Genomic DNA, 16,894 nt, shown 5'->3' on the forward strand with positions numbered 1-16,894 from the left:
TGTTTGTATAATAGTTTAAATTGATTAATAGTTTGGCATTGCTTGTGTTGTAAATCCAAGTTTGTTCCATAGTTTTACTCCGCATACAGACACACAAAATTAGTGATTAGTGAAATGTGTTGATGTTGGAATGGTTTGAATTGGTTAAAAAATGTGGGAATTGTGGGAGTTTAAAAAATGGACAATTCATTTTGAATGGGGAAAATGTCCCTGAAAACTGGGAATTCTTTGAAATCCGGGAATTTTTTTGAAAAATTGTTGAAGAAGAGAACACAATTCCTGAGCAGGCTGAATATTTTGGAATTGGAACGGTTCAAATCGGATGAAAAATGTGGGAATTGTGGAACTTTGAAAAATGTCCTATTAATTTCAATTGGGAAAAGAGGGATTTTTTGGGGAAAATGTTAAAAGATTTGAATGTTCTGAATGAGTTGAAATGGTTGGTGTTGGAATTTTTCAAAATCGGTCGAGAAATGTTGAAGTAGTAACATTTTTCATTGAGAAATGGTATCAATCAATCCAGGAATTTCGGGGAAAACATAAAAAACTAAAAAAATTTCCAGTTCAAAAAACAACTTTGTTTTTCGTCCAAATTAAGAGGAATGTTTTGACGGTGGAACGGTTGAAGTGGGTTGAAAAATGTGGGAGTAGTTGCCAGAAAAAAGGGTGAAAAAGGCTTTGAAGAAAAGGGAATTCAGGGAATTCCTGAAATTTTTTTGAACTGGGAAAAATGATAGTTTGAATTTCCAAGATGAGTGGAATATGTTGAAGGTGGAATGGTTTGAATTAGTTGAAAAATGTGGGAATTGTGGATGTTTAAAAATTGGACAATTCATTTTGAATGGGGAAAATGTCCCTGAAAACTGGGAATTCTTGGAAATCCGGGAGTTATTTTTTTTAAATGTTGAAGGAGAGCACACAATTCCCGAGCAGGGTGAATATTTTGGAGTTGGAACAGTTTGAATCGGATGAAAAATGTGGGAATTGTGGAACTTTGAAAAATGTCCTATTCATTTCAATGGGAATTTCATGAGAATTCTGGGAAAAGAGGGAATTTTTGGGGAAACTGTTAAAAAATGTGAATGTTCTGAATGAGTTGAAATGGTTGATGTTGGAATTTTTCAAAATCGGTCGAGAAATGTTGAAGTAGTAACATTTTTCATTGAGAAATGGTATTACGGAATTTTGGGGAAAACCGGGAATTTTTCCAGTTCAAAAAACAACTTTGTTTTTCCTCCTAATTAAGAGGAATGTTTTGACGGTGGAACGGTTGAAGTGGGTTGAAAAATGTGGGAGGAGAAGTCGCCAGAAAAAAGGGTAAAAAAAGATTGGAAAAAAAGGGAATTCTGGGAATTCCTGGAATTTTTTTTAACTTGGAAAAACAATAGTTTGAATTTCCAGGATGAGTGGAATATGTTGAAGGGGGAATGGTTTGAATTGGTTAAAAATGTGGAAATGGTGAAAGTTTGAAAAACGACCAATTCATTTTGAATGGGAAAAATGTCCCGGAAAACCTGGAATTCGGGGAAATTTGGGGGAATTTGTCAATGGAAATCCCACGATTCCCGAATAGGCTGAACAGTTAGAAGTTGGAACGGTTAAATCGGATGAAAAATGTGGAAGGTAGAGTGTGCCAAAATCTGGAGAATAATAATAATAATAATAATAGAGGAATTTTGGGTGTAGAAAACCATATGTGTGAATGCTTTGGAGTATTCACACAACTATTCATATTCATTTACGTTTAAGCAAGTACACTTTTCGATAATGAAAAAAAAAAGGGTTTCGTATGACATTAAACTGTAAAAATAAGCCAGAGCGTTCACATTTACGCAGTACATTATGGGGCTGTTTAAATTAACAGTAACCCATCTGTTCAAATCTGTAGTATTCAGGGTAACAGTGACCTCTAGTGGACACTTGGATGATTTACAGCTGTGAGCTGTTGTCTCACAGTGAAACAACAGCTCACAGACTGTTAAACATTCTCACCTGCCATCCCGGTGTCGTTTGTATCTTAAAAGTATTATTTCCCGACATTTTTCGCAAGTTGGCTGCAACGAATCACACTGATGTCTAAATTGGAGAATTTAGCATAACGTAAAAGATGCCTGTAAACCCCAACATCCGGGTATTCTCAGTATTTCCGTCCTCATGTGCTGTAAACGGTCATCAATTCTTATATTGCACTCCGGCCAAAAACACTTTAACGTAATTATTTCATTCCCTGCTTCAACTCGTCTATCAAATGAGCCAGTTCTGGCACTTTCATGTTGGAAATATTTTAGATAATAAATAAAGACCACTAAAAGTATCCGTATGTTCGCGTAGCGCAGCCAGTTGACTATCCCATGATGCACTGCGCGTACGTGCAAAATGAATAGAACTTGTCATTGCAACGGTGTAATAAGTACCAGACACAACTTAATAGATATTTATTAGCTTCACAATGTGAAAATTACATAGAAACTTAATACAAGGCTCTTCTCTTAATTAACCGAGTTTCCCTGAAACTATATTTGTACTATTGCACCACCCTGTGGCAAACCCTTTTTTTTGCCTCTTCCCACAAGAACCACAAAGAAAAACGGGGACATTCAGAGTGCGAATCTGCTTCTAAAATACTAATCCTCTTCACTATGGTGGAAAGTAAACCAAGTGTCTTCCAAGTAGTATTATCACTGGATGACTAGAGGAATATGAATGGCTAAACATGCTACACACACACACACACACACACAGAGCAGGACGACACAAGTAGCTAACTGCTAAAGCTTCAATGTAAAGTAGGGGTGATCGATCCATATGTCGATACTAGCGATACCTAGTATAGTATCAGTATATAAACGATACTAAAATAATGAAATTGTTTTTTGTTGTTATTATCACATATTTTTTGGGTTATTGTTAACAAAGTCAGGATACAGGAATGCATTGAGGGCAAAACCAAAATGATTCTGTTTACCTTTTGTGCACTTGTCAAAAAAAAATATGAATGTGGCATTCAATACCACAAATTTAATTCCGCCATCTGATTTGCAACTATACTAGCACATTTTAAATGTATTTCCGTCCTCATGTGCCGTCAACTGTCATCAATTCTATATTGCACTCCGGCCAAAAACACTTGAATGTAATTATTTCATTCCCTGCTTCAACTCGTCTATCAAAGGAGCCAGTTCTGGCACTTTTATGTTGGAAATCTTTTAGATAATGTCGCCATATTCGTTTAATAAATAAAGACCACTAAAAGTATCCATCCGTATGTTCGCGTAGCGCAGCCAGTTGACTATCCCATGATGCACTGCGCTCATGTGCAAAATGAATACCGGTAGAAGTTGTCATTGCAACCGTGTAATAAATACCAGACACAACTTAATAAATATTTATTAGCTTCACTCTGAGGTGCAGTAGAATCACTAACTTCACAATGTGCAAATTACATAGAGACTTAACACAAGGCTCTTCTCTTAATTAACCGAGTTTCCTTGAAACTATATTTGTACTATTGCACCACCCTGTGGCGATCCCTTTTGGTGCCTCTTCCCACAAGAGCCACAAAGAAAAAACGGGGACATCTTAACAAGATGATTTACGATGCATACACACTGGAGCTAAGCCACATTGCATGACGCTGCAGTTATTAGTCGTGACACGTTTGAAGACAATGGGGATGTTTTGTATAAATATGTACATAAACCACCCACTAACATTTATGACGGGGAAATCCGACTTTGACAACGACAGCCCATTTCCGTGCGATATAAAGTTGTCATTGTCCTCTTCGACCGCAGTCCTTAAAGGCACTTGAGATTATTCACGCTCCACTTAGGCACGGGACTATCACGACATCGCTGGAACCGCCTACCTCCTTGTGGAATCTGCGCCCATCCTCCTTCAGTAGAACTCGATCAGGTACTCCGGGTACACCTGATTGCTGTCGAAGATGACGTAGATCTTGGGGTTGGCCGAGTCGTCCACGCAGCTGTCGTAAAAGTTGGTCAGGCTGGTGTCCTTGGAGGGCGGCCTGCAGTAGTAGGCCTGGCCTAGCGTGTACTCGCCCACCAGGACCCTCGCCAGGAACATGCTTTTATAGGACGGATCGCTGGCAAATATCGGCGGGGCGAGTCCGTGTCTCTGCAGGTTGTTGTTGTGCTTCCCCGTGCTGTGACAGTACTTGCTGGAGTATTTGGCATCCCGGGCGAAGTAACTTCCTTGAGGGGAAGGAAAGTAATAAATACAATTACATCAGATCCCCGCTATTCACTGGGGTTACGTTCTGAGACCACCAAATAAACCTGAGTAATTGAGACGGCCATGAAAATGTTTGTATTTGACAATACAACAAAGCCTGGGTTATGCTACTGCATCGAAGCGACATCGTACGCTACGCAGTCTCGCTCTCCCATCTGCAACCCCTCCTGCCGTTAACACTCTGATTTCGGATCAACATTTGCACTAAAGGTGACTGTTGTAGGCAGCTAGCTAGTGCTCCCGTAGTAGCTACATACAGTGCCACCATCTTGCACTGACCTCATGTTGGTACGCCTTACATTGATACTGTATGTCCCAATACCGATATCAGTGTTTCCCACACATTCATTTATTTGTGGCGGCCCGCCACGAAAGAATTAAGACCGCCACAAATTTTTTTTTTTTTTTTTTTAAATTTCTTTTTTGTCCTGTCCAGCTTCTCAGGCAAATCATATAGTTGATGTAGATGCCCATATCGGCTGTTCAGATTTACTTTACAAAAGAGAAGTGTAGGATCAAGATTTTTGGAGCTCTTTGTTCAGTGGATCAGATGTTTGATGAAGCTTTGTGTCTATCTACCACCACTACTGTTTTCTGTTTATTTGTTACTGACTGTGGCAGGACACCTCTGCCTGTTTCACTTTATGTTGCTGGTAAATAATATGGTTGTAGTAGTAGGCTAAAGTTAAATTATTTAGTATGCACTAATTAAAGGGGCAGAGCTTTAAGAGACATTTTAGCTCTTATATTTTTAAAATATATATTTCTTGTAAGAACCACAATTAATAAATATATTTCAGTGAATAACTTATTGTTCAAAACTGTATATAAATATGTACATAAAGTGTTGTAATTATATTGTAAAATGGATGGATGGATGGATGGATGGACGTTTAAAACAAAACTGTTATTATTAATTAGTAAGTATACATTTTTTGAGCCTTTTTAGAGAAAATCATATCATTGTAGTAAATTATGCAAATTACTCGATGATGTCATGGTGACCACGCCCATAGCCACGCCCCCACCGCCACAGGTATCTTGGCAGTTTATGGGAAACACTGGATATTGCCTTTTTAAACTGATCGGCTGATCAATCAATCAATCAATCAAAGTTTACTTATATAGCCCTAAATCACGAGTGTCTCAAAGGGCTGCACAAGCCACAACGACATCCTCGGCTCAGATCCCACATCAGGGCAAGAAAAAAACTCAACCCAATGGGATGACAATGAGAAACCCTGGAGGGGACCGCAGATGTGGGGACCACACCCCTGGGCGACCGGTGCAACACGATGATCTGTCGTTCCCAGCCAATCTTTACCACTGCTGTAGTCACGTGAAAGGTTCCTTCAAAATGAGACATGTGTTGTCGATCCACAGTGCGAATCCGCTTCTAAGATACTAATCCTTTTCACTATGGCAGGAAGTAAACTAAGTTTCTTTCAAGTATTATTATCACTGGATGACTAGAGCAATAGGAATGGCTAAACATGCTACAGAAACATACTCAGTGGAATAGTGGTTAAGAGTGTCTGCCCTGAGATCGGTAGGTTGTGAGTTCAAACCCCGGCCGAGTCATACCAAAGACTATAAAGATGGGACCCATTACCTCTCTGCTTGGCACTCAACATCAAGGGTTGGAATTGGGGGTTAAATCACCAAAAATGATTCCCGGGCGCGGCCACCGCTGCTGCCCACTGCTCCCCTCACCTCCCAAGGGGTGATCAAGGGTGATGGGTCAAATGCAGAGAATAATTTTGCCCCACCTAGTGTGTGTGTGACAATCACTTTACTTTAACTTTAACACACACACACATAGAGCAGGGCGACACAAGTAGCTAACTGCTAAAGCTTCAATGTAAAGTAGGGGTGATCGATCCATATGTCGATACTATCGATACCTAGTATAGAACCAGTATATAAACAATACTAAAATAATTTTGTTGTTGTTATTATCAAATTATTTTTTGGGTTGGTATTGTTTACAAAGTCAAGTAGTTAAGTATCTGGATACAGGAAGGCATTTAGGGCAAAACCAAAATGATTTTGTTGACCTTTTGTGCACTAGACACTTTATTTTGTCAAAAAAAATGTATGTGGCAATCAATACCACAAATTTAATTACGCCGTCTGATTTGCAACGATACTAGCAAATTCTAAATTAAATAAGATTATCTTCATAATTTTTCCTTCAATTACCTAATATGAAACACTTTCACTTCTATAATATATATAATCTAATCTATCGAATCGGGACTTAAAAAATTGGATCAAATTTGAGTCCAAAAAAATCAGATCGCTGGCCAAAAATGTTTATCGGGACATTGCTAGTACATGTTTGCTGTACATTTGATGCCTTGTTTTCATATACTTAATGTCAATAATTGCTGATTTAGGGTGAATAAGAAAAAAAAACTGTACAAAAACGGTAGGGAACAAGAAATCAGCGTATTCGCGGGTAAGCGAAAGTGGACTTGCAAATATGTGGGGCTCCACTGTATGCGATGGCAACAAAAAGGAGTGTACCTTTGCCGTAGACGTCGCCGTTGCCTCCTGTGAGCCGCCAATCAAAGTTAAACATGCATATGGCCTGTATGTTGATGTGTCCCGTGCCATGGAACAGCATGCGCTCCTCAATATCCAAAGTGCGCTTGACTTTCCTTAGTTGCATTTTCTTCCTTTGAAGAGGGGACACAAAAAGCACACACACACACACATACCCACTTCAGCAGTGGCATTGAATGTTGCATCTAAAAAGGAATTTGTCACGCTTTATCCATCCCTGCTCTCTGCGTCCTTAAAGGGGAACTGCACTTTTTTTTGGAATATTGCCTTTCAGTCACAATCTTTATGTAAGACAAAAACATATGTTTTACTTTTTTTATGCATTCTAACTAGTAAATAAAAGCGAGCAAAAGTCTGCTTACAATGTAACCTATAGGAGTCGCTCTATTCCGCCTATAAAGCGTTTAAAAAAACACCCAAACACCTCCGTCAAGGTTTTTTATACACACTGTAAGTATATAAGTAATGTAGTAACAGGCACATTTAGTACACATATAATATTTATGTATTTTAAACATTTTAAGCATACGGCGGCGCATTAATATTATAAAGGCATCACAACGTTCGCTTTTTGCTTAAACAACATCACTGATTAGTACTCATGCAGACTTCCTCAGAGACAATAAACATAATAAAACATCACTTACTATACAATGTCTGCTTTCACTGAATGCCAACTGATAGGATGTTCATATATTCCCGTTTAGATGAATGACTCATAATCCTCGCAAAGGGTTTAAAAAAAAAAGATGGGTGCAAAACAGCGTCTTTCCCGTGTCTTTTTCCACCATCTCCGGGTCTAAATTGGAATGTCAAAGTCGACCAACTTCTCGGTTTATGCCCACAACTTTCTAATATCAAGGTGAGAGACATGATTTATAATCTACAACAGGGGGATTTAACTACATAAATAAGAGGGCCGCAGTTTCAAGAGTCCAACGGCTCGGGGGCCGGACATCAAATCGTGGATGTATTGTCAGAAAGTGCCCGCAGGTTATATTCTTTTTGAAACTTTGTTTATTTAATTGCAAAGTAAACACATTGGCTTTCACACTGAATTGTCAAATTCATTATTCTGCCCTCGCTTCTCGATTCCAGCGTTTGCAGCTAGTAAACGGTGTGAAGAAACCGAAGTACTGGAAGTTTTGTTGGGGATTGATGTTCCTTATTTTGAATTACTTTCCTACTTTATTTTATGTTTTCATTCTTTTTAATTTAGGATTGTAAGACTGAAAATATAAGCATAAAATAAACTTTACACAAGTATAGTGTCCATTGAGTATTATACGTAAATAATGTCCATTGTGTATTTTACATGTTAATGTTAATAGTCACACAACTACACGTTTACGCATACAGAAAGTAAACAAAATCTACTGTACATCAAACATTGCACACAATGTACCGCATGTGACTCATCACAACAAAACCTAAAGTGTCGCATTATTGTCCTCTGCTGGTCAAATTTAGCGCTACATGTATTAAACAAGCTCTGATTGCCCAGAGTTACTCTTAGACAAAAAACAACAACCACAACAGACATCATCACAAAGTCAGCATTTCAATACAAAGCAAACTAACTATCTTCATGCACAATGTCTATTTACAAAGATTTTACCAAGTTTTGTGATCAAGCTTACACTTGTGGACTTCCACCGTTGTTGCTGCTTGTTTAGAACACCGTGTACGTCGCTTAAAAGGTCAGACGGGAAGCAATGACTTGAGCACTTGCTCGGGGAAGAACATTCATACTTTGTCTTCCAGTCGTTGTTTAAAGTCCGATTTTCGCAATTTATTTTGACTTTTTTCCGGAGTTGAATGAGTAGTCTTCTGCTACTTACCCCACTGCTGCTTCACTGTGACACATATGCCTTGCTGTTACCCCTGTGGGGTGGCGGGAGTACTGCATACATGAGCAATCCTAGTTTAAATGGTTTCATCAAGCCTATTTGGGTGATGTTCGGCGGGGGAAATGAAAAGCTTTGGTAAGCCGGATGTGGCCAGCAGGCCACCAGTTGAATAGACCAGAAGGACGTTGCCTCTCTCTGATGTAGGTCTAAGTTTAACGCTTTTAATAACAATATTGCTAATACTTGGTTAATATTCAGGTCACGAAATGTAAATGGTGTATTGTTGGCGCTTTTTAGATGGTTATTTATTGGATTTTATGGTCGGAATAAAAGCAATAGACGCAATGATGTCATGGCTCCCATTGACTCCATTGTAAGCAGACTTTTATGCATTAAAAAAAGTGTGTTTTTGTCACTCATAGGGATTGTGAATTATAGACAAAATTCCAAAAAAAGTACAGTTCCCCTTTGAGAGCTACCACAACAAAAGCTCTGTTCACGCTAGCAACTGGAGGAAAATATCTGGCGGATGTCTCGTGCTCGGACCAGGGACTTTCCTCCACAAAAGACAGTGAGACACACAGTCTGTACATGTCCATGCACTAAATTAGTCCAACTTCTCAAATAGTTCGGCTCCATTTAAGCCTCCTGCAGCCCATTGAAACACCTTAATCAGATCGTGTTCGGTTTTTGAAAAGTCAGACTAACACACCTGGATTATGCGATTGGAAACCAGGGGCCGTACTTATCAAGCTTCTTAGAGTGCCATTTTACACTTAAGTCCTGAGAATTTGCGAAATTTAGTCCTACTCTCAAACTTAAGAATAAAAGCTTTTTATCAACGTTCTTAAGTCTAAGAATCACTCCTACTCTCCACGATATTTAAGAGACCTTCAGAGGTGTCTTAAGTGGTTAGGAGTTGCCAGCAGGGGATGGCACTGAGGCGAGAGAGACGTGCGCGAACGTTCAGGGAACGGAACAATGTTTTTTTTTTTTTGATGACGAGCAGCTGATCAAACGGTATCGTTTAGACAGAGCGGATATTATTTTTGTCACAGATTTAATACTTTTCGATTCCTTGTTGATTTCTGCATGTGTCTGCAGTGGGCTAGTATATATAGAGCCACCTACACCAGTTTCAAATTAGTTGCCTAATTAATGAATTGGAAAGAAAATGTTATGACAGTAGCGTATGTGTGTGGCCGTGAGGTGAGTGACGTCAGTGAGTGTGTGGGCGATAGAAGAGAGGGAGCGGTAGCGTGAGTGCCGGCTGGGACTAGTTTGTTTTGTATTATTTTGTAGTTTATTGTCAAAATATACACTCCCATTGTCCACTTAAATATTTCCAAGATATTTCTTTATTCTTAGACAACGGATTCCCTTCCGTGATTGGTCATTTCTATGGACACAGAAATGACGTCACCTAAAATTCCGTTTACGGCACATAGTAATGTCGTAATTCAGCTCTGAATGTGACACTTAAGATTCAGTCCTACACTTCGCTGAAAGTGTGAGTAAGACGCTTGATAACTAACTTTTAAGTGCAGCTTTCAGCGAAGAATTTATTTACTCTTAAGTCAACTCTTAGCAGACTTCTTAGGAGTAATTCTAAGAAGCTTGATAAGTACGGCCCCAGATCTCTCGAGGAGGTGTGTGCGCCAGACAGGACCCTTCGTATCGCGCATGCACCAGTTTCAACGCGCGGGATACAATCCGGAAGCAGATCAAAACATTGCAACAATTGTAATAAATAGGATTTGCTTCACAAATTAAAACAACACCACATTTTGAAGTGCTTCAATGGTAGAAAAAAAGAAACCGAGATTAATTTAAAAAAAGGGAGCTAAGGAAATGTAAAATGCAGACTTAATTCGAACTTCCCGAACGAAATAGAAATGAGATGAAAGATAACGAAGCAGGTATATTAAAGGCAAATAATAAAGCGTACAAAAACCTCTTCACGCTGCATTTGTCTAAGCCAACTAATTTACTTTCCACACAACTGGCAAGATAGTCCAGAACAAAAGCAACCTGCCTCTAGATATCAGTCGGGGCACAAACTGTCTTTTCCTTCGGATTTAAAACTCCTTCCATCAATCCACATAACCTTTTGGATGCACTTAAAGTCATTTGAAAGTTTTGTTTCCATGATTTTTAGCCAAAGATGCCTTCAAAAAAACTAATCGGCTTTCACACTGAACTGTCAAATTAATTATTCTGCCCTCGCTACACGATTCCAGCGTTTGCAGCTAGTCAACAGTGTGAAGAAACAGAAGTGCTGGAAGTTTTGTTGGGGATTGATGTTCCTTATTTTGAATTATTTTCCTTTATTTTATGTTCTCATTTTCTTTTTAATTTAGGATCGTAAGACTGAAAATATAAGCATAAAATAAACATTACAAAAGTATAGTGTCCATTGAGTATTTTACGTAAATAATGTCCATTGTGTATCTTACATGTTAATGTTAATACAGTCACACAACTACACATGTTTACGCATACAGAAATTAAACAAAATCTACTGTACATCAAACATTGCACACAATGTGACTCATCACAACTAAACCTAAGGTGTCGCAATATTGTCCTCTACTGGTCAAATTTCCACCGGGCTTGCATTGCATCTGACCTGCATCCGGCCCGATACATTCTTAATAGTAGCGTCATGTCCGTCGCGCAATATAACATCAGCATCGCCATTAGAGACTTAATATTTGTAACCTGTGTTAATATTACAGCGGACATCACTTAAAACAAGATATAAGGATCCGCAAACAGCTACGGTGTTATCATAGGCCAACCGGAAAAGGAATTCATTTACCGTGCGAAAAGGAAATGGCGCCCCCTAGTGTACGAGAGGCACACCCCTATGACCGATAATCACATTAGAGAGATTGCATGGACACATGGACTTCACACGCAGGTGTGAAAACACAAAAAAACTAACTATTTGAGATATCAGACTAATTTAGTGCATAACAATTTAATGAGTGACTCAGTATGGCAACATACCTGCAGAAGAACTCCCACAAGTCCAAGTTCTGGATCCTCTGAATGGATTTGATGGGACGATCCATGGTCCTCTCATAGAGCCGAGTGACTTCTTTAAACTCGTAGGTGTCCCTTCCCAGCTGGATGAGCTGTCACGCGGGGACACAGGACAGAAATCAAGCGAGGTACTCGTACCTTAAATGTCGGGGACGTACCTGATAGGGCTCGTCCACGTTGATCCTCTCCCAGTGACACGGAACAGGCAAGGCCAGGTTGTCGCAAATAAACCTGAAGGCGAAGCAAGCGCACAAGACCTTGAGACGATTGGGCATCTTTTTTGTGCGACGCCGCCCACCGGCGAGCCTCACCTGAAGCCGGTGGCTGAGTGGATGGAGCGTTTGATCGGCCGCTGCTTCCCTGTGGTGAGATTGATCTGCCGCATGACTGGCAAACACATGAACGTGAAATATTAAAATTCACCGCGCTTAGGTCATCGCGGTCGTGATCGTACCCGAGAAGTCCAGCCTGTAGGTGTACTTGGCCGTGTAGAACTCCATGACGCCACGCTGGTTCCGGCTGTAGCACTGCTCGATCTGGGCGCTGGTCACGGAGCAGGCGGCGCTGGGATCGATCTGCCGTGGGATTGAGAGAAATTAGTTTTACAACCCAATTTTATCTTTAGAAATGTAACTGCTTTGCTTGAAGCTACTCATTTGCTTCAGGGTGACTATTTGAAGATAACAGTAGCGCCTCGTGATCATCATTGTTGGTTTACCATGACAAAGTCTGTTCCAAAAGCTGCACACAACATCAGGCTGGTGCAAAATTCCAAATCTGGAGTTAAGGGTGCCCTGATTTGATATTGGTATCAGTCCAATATCTTTAAAAACATAAGTATGGGATGATAACAGCTTGCACGTAAAATGTATGATATAATCTCTGATAGGAGCAGTCCTGCACAATGTTTACTTGTGCAAAGCTGGACAGCCAGTTTACATCTAAATGTTCTCTAATAAGCACAAGAGGTTGTTTTTTTTCTTCTACTGTAACTAAGCACACAACAGCACACAAGCTAGATATACATAATAATTGTCCTTCATTGAACAATATTGCAGTCTAAAACAGTACATTTGTCAATGTAAACAAGTATTAAATCATTATAGTTGTATATTATTTAAACATACAAAGTCTCCCACCCCCCTTGAACACATTGTTGAACCCATATTTTGGACACAGCATTTCTCCAAGGCCGGGGTTAATCAATTACTTGAACGATGAATGAGAATGAACTCGATAACTTTGTCGTGGTCGATAAATTGTCATGTCCTTGTGTTTGTTTTCTTAGTCTCTCACTTTCAAACAGGGTACACGAGTTTGCCTAGGCATCGATTCAGGATCGTTTTAAAAGGAAATCGATCAATTTTATCGATGCTAGAAAAAGGAAAACACTGGATTTAGGAATGGCGAACCTTATATGAAGTTTAGCACTTTTAATATGTAACGACGTCCAATGTTAGGTCTATTTGCCCGTCTGTGGCGTCATCAAAACAAAAATGGCGGATAGCAACAGTAGCCGAAAAAGGTCATAACAAACTAAATGCCACAAGACAATATCGTTAATTACAACACACAAACTTTCATCTACAGCACGATTGCAAAAGCCACAAACAAGACAAACCACACAACACACTAATATAAAACCGCAATACAAGAGACAGCAGTGCAAGTTAAAGCGGCGCACCGACTTAAGGAGCACAACATGAAGTGTGATGTACAATATACGCAACTGGCAGCCAAAGAAAATATATTTCATGAGAAACACATGAATAGAAGAAATGGATGAAGGAGGCTATGGAAATTAGAAAGCAAGGGGCCAACATCATCAATATGGATGAGGGGGCATACATAAATGCTTCTGCACACCTGGGACACTGTCCGTCAGGGTAGAGAACACACTGTATGGTCGGGTAAGGAAACTTTATTTAGCAGGTAAATCTCTTAAAATGTTGGTTACTGTACTTTTATAAAAAAATACTTAAAAAAAAGAAAAATGTTTTCGCTGGGTAATTCAAACTAAAGTGTTGGTTGCACTTTATTCAAATAAGAAGTGAATGCATTGGCCATTAATTGTTGATGAGTTGCTCGTTTGTATCCATAATTTATTTATATGTAATTCCCTTCCAAGAAATAACAGGAATATAGGAAACTTCACCTGCAGTGTCCAGTATCCAGTATTTATTTCACAGTCACACTGCTTGATTTTTTTTTTGCGAAAAAGTTACTGAATCCATTTCAACTTACTCAATCGTTTTTGATCGTATCGTTCTAAAAAATAATTTGATTGTCCCTAAACTGTATCAGCAACCAAAAATATTAAATTGAATCGTTCTAAAAATAATCTCTTTCTATGCCACATCAATGTGGAATGCGCTCCCAACAGGTGTAAAAGAAAGGGCATCTCTATCCTCCTTCAAAACCGCAATAAAAGTACACCTCCAGGCAGCTACAACCCTAAACTAACACCCTCCCCGGATTGTTAATAATCAAATGCAGATACTTTTTCTTATGCCTTCTGATCTCTCTGATATCTCTCTCTCTCTCTCTCTCTACTACTTGCTGTACATATCCTACCAAGTCAGACCTACACTGTTCCAATATCCATTTCTCTGTTCTCAATTGTTGATGACTGATAACAACCAAACCTAACACCCCACCCCATACACACACACACAAACACCCTGGATTGTAAATAATGTAAATAATTAATTGTGATTATCTTGTGTGTTGACTGTATTATGATGATAGTATATATCTGATAGTATATATCTGTATCATGAATCAATTTAAGTGGACCCCGACTTAAACAAGTTGAAAAACTAATTCGGGTGTTACCATTTAGTGGTTAATTGTACGGAATATGTACTTCACTGTGCAACCTACTAATAAAAGTCTCAATCAATCAATCAATCAATCAAAGCTATACCGCCCAAATTAGATGCTCAGGCCAAAGTTTCATACTAGGTGACTATAAATACATTTAGAAACTATATTATTAACTATATGTATTATATACTGTGTTAGTGCCATTTTGGTTGGTGGTGTCCCGCAGGATTTTGTAAATGTAAAAAGTGTGCCCCGGCTCAAAAAAGGTTGAAAATCACAGGCCTAGAGTGCATCAACAAATTTAGGATTTACGTAAATTTTAAAGGAGACGGTATTACAATTTAACCGCTACTTATCATTATGCCGTTGATCAACATATCCCTTGTCCATTAAACAAGTAAAAAGTCAAGGGCGGTCATGGCAAGGCGTTGCCGCAAATGTTGGTCAATTTTTTGGGACTTTACAATGAGAGGGCGGTCGCGGCAATTGCCGCGGTTGCCGTGGTTAAATTCAAGCCCTGTATTTACACTGACTAATATTCTGGACTATGTGAAACATACTTGCCAACCCTCCCGGTTTTACCGGGAGACTCCCGGATTTCAGCGCCTCTCCCGATAACCTCCCGGAATAAATTTTCTCCCGATAAACTCCCGGAATTCAGCTGGAGCTGGAGGCCACGCCCCCTCCATCTCAATGCCGACCTGAGTGGGGACAGCGGCGACAGTCTGTTTTGACGTCCGCTTTCCCACGATATAAACAGCGTGCCTACCCAATCACGTTATAACTGTAGAATGATCGAGGGCGAGTTCTTGGTTTCTTATGTGGGTTTAATGTTAGGCAGTTTCATTAACGTCCTCCCAGCGCGGTAACAACACACAACAACAGCAGTCACGTTTTCGTCTACCGTAAAGCAGTTTGTCTGCTGTAAACAGCAATGTTGTGACACTCTTAAACAGGACAATACTGCCATCTACTAGATAGCCTTCGGAACACTGAAATTCAAGTATTTTCTTTTATTTATATGTATAATAAAATAAATATATATATATATAGCTAGAATTCACTGAAAGTCAAGTATTCCATACATATATATATATATATATATATGAAATATATATGAAATACTCAAGTTGGTGAATTCTAGCTGTAAATATACTCCTCCCCTCTTAACCACGCCCCCGCCCCGCCCCCGACCACGCCCCACCCCCCACCCCCCACCTCCCGGAATCGGAGGTCTCAAGGTTGGCAAGTATGATGTAAAATTATGCATTGGAATTTCAATTCGAATTGGAATTCTACTTCCGGTTTGCTAATTCATGAAATTGAATTGGAATTTAAGAAATATTTTCATCTAAATTCGGGATTTTACAAGCCTTCTCTTCACCATTTGCGCCTGTAGTGATGTGTTCATCAGCAGTGCAGCGCTCAGTCCTTTTTGTCCTCATTGTTTACTTGACAACAACACAACATGGCTGTACCTCAAACATGTGCCACACCCCACATTCGGCCAGGTAGAACCAGCTCCAGTTGGGCTCCAGGGTGTCCATGTCCTCCGCCTCAGCGGACTCATCCTCGGCGGTCCTGGTGGCGAGCATGGCTAACATTGCGAGACCACCGGGAGGAGAACAAAGGAAACGGGCCCACCGGCTGTGGGGTTTCGAGGCTGGAAGAGCGGAATCATCCTGAAAGTTTCGTCCAAACACGGGGGAAGAAGAGCGGCCACATGCCGCCACGTCACCGGGGAACTCTGACGGCGTCCCAGCCGTGACGGCGGCGGCTGCTGGCAGCCATGAACGTCGGATTTCGAGGCCAAATCAGCCTCTTTGGATGTTTGTTGTCATTTCCTTGTTTCCGCGTCACAGGTCGACGTCACTCACAGCGCACCAATCAACGTTGGTGAAAATTAATATGCCCTGAATTTTCCTTGCACGGCTCTGGGTTTGCTAAAAAGGGCGAACTTTTGCTGTTTTTATTCTGACAGGCGCAATACATTTTGAAAACGCAGTTTTTTTTTTTAGGGGAAAATGTACATTTCCTGCCTAATGTATGAAATAATGATTTCAGTACACCCTTAAATCACCCATGATGATGCACAATAATCACATTCATGCCATTCATTACCATGAATTGATTTACTTGGACCCCGACTTAAACAAGTTGAAAAACTTATTCGGGTTACCTTTTAGTGGTCAATTGTACGGAATATGTACTATACTGTGCAATCTACTAATAAAAGTTTAAATCTATCAATCAATGCATTACAAGGGCCCTAATTCATAGATGACTGTTTGGTTCTAGAGAATAATAGTCCTCATGTTTGGAATGCATTCACTTTCTTTAGTCTCTCT

The 16,894-nt window shown here is 39.8% G+C and overlaps 1 protein-coding gene across 1 annotated transcript; it reads right to left on the reverse strand.

The window, feature by feature from the left end:
• Positions 1-2,903: 2,903 nt before the first annotated feature.
• Positions 2,904-16,428, reverse strand: LOC133662705 (protein mono-ADP-ribosyltransferase PARP11-like). The gene is made up of 7 exons (XM_062066826.1): positions 16,025-16,428; positions 12,175-12,295; positions 12,032-12,107; positions 11,879-11,951; positions 11,685-11,812; positions 6,784-6,935; positions 2,904-4,214 (listed from the first exon to the last, which is right to left on the reverse strand). Exons 1-7 carry the CDS (start codon positions 16,148-16,150, stop codon positions 3,898-3,900), a joined length of 993 nt encoding a protein of 330 aa, XP_061922810.1. The 5' UTR covers positions 16,151-16,428; the 3' UTR covers positions 2,904-3,897.
• Between the last annotated feature and the right edge of the window lie 466 nt (positions 16,429-16,894).

Source organism: Entelurus aequoreus, linkage group LG12, assembly GCF_033978785.1.
Source record: "Entelurus aequoreus isolate RoL-2023_Sb linkage group LG12, RoL_Eaeq_v1.1, whole genome shotgun sequence".
Lineage (NCBI taxonomy): Eukaryota > Metazoa > Chordata > Actinopteri > Syngnathiformes > Syngnathidae > Entelurus > Entelurus aequoreus.

Bases quoted from the DNA above. Each gene is read 5' to 3' on its own strand.
- LOC133662705 (XM_062066826.1), bottom strand. From the start codon at position 16,150: ATGTTAGCCATGCTCGCCACCAGGACCGCCGAGGATGAGTCCGCTGAG. The intron at 12,296-16,024 runs GTACAGCCATGT...ATCCCACGGCAG, and splicing joins GGGTGTGGCACATGTTTGAG to ATCGATCCCAGCGCCGCCTG. The intron at 11,952-12,031 runs GTGAGGCTCGCC...CTTCGCCTTCAG, and splicing joins CACTCAGCCACCGGCTTCAG to GTTTATTTGCGACAACCTGG.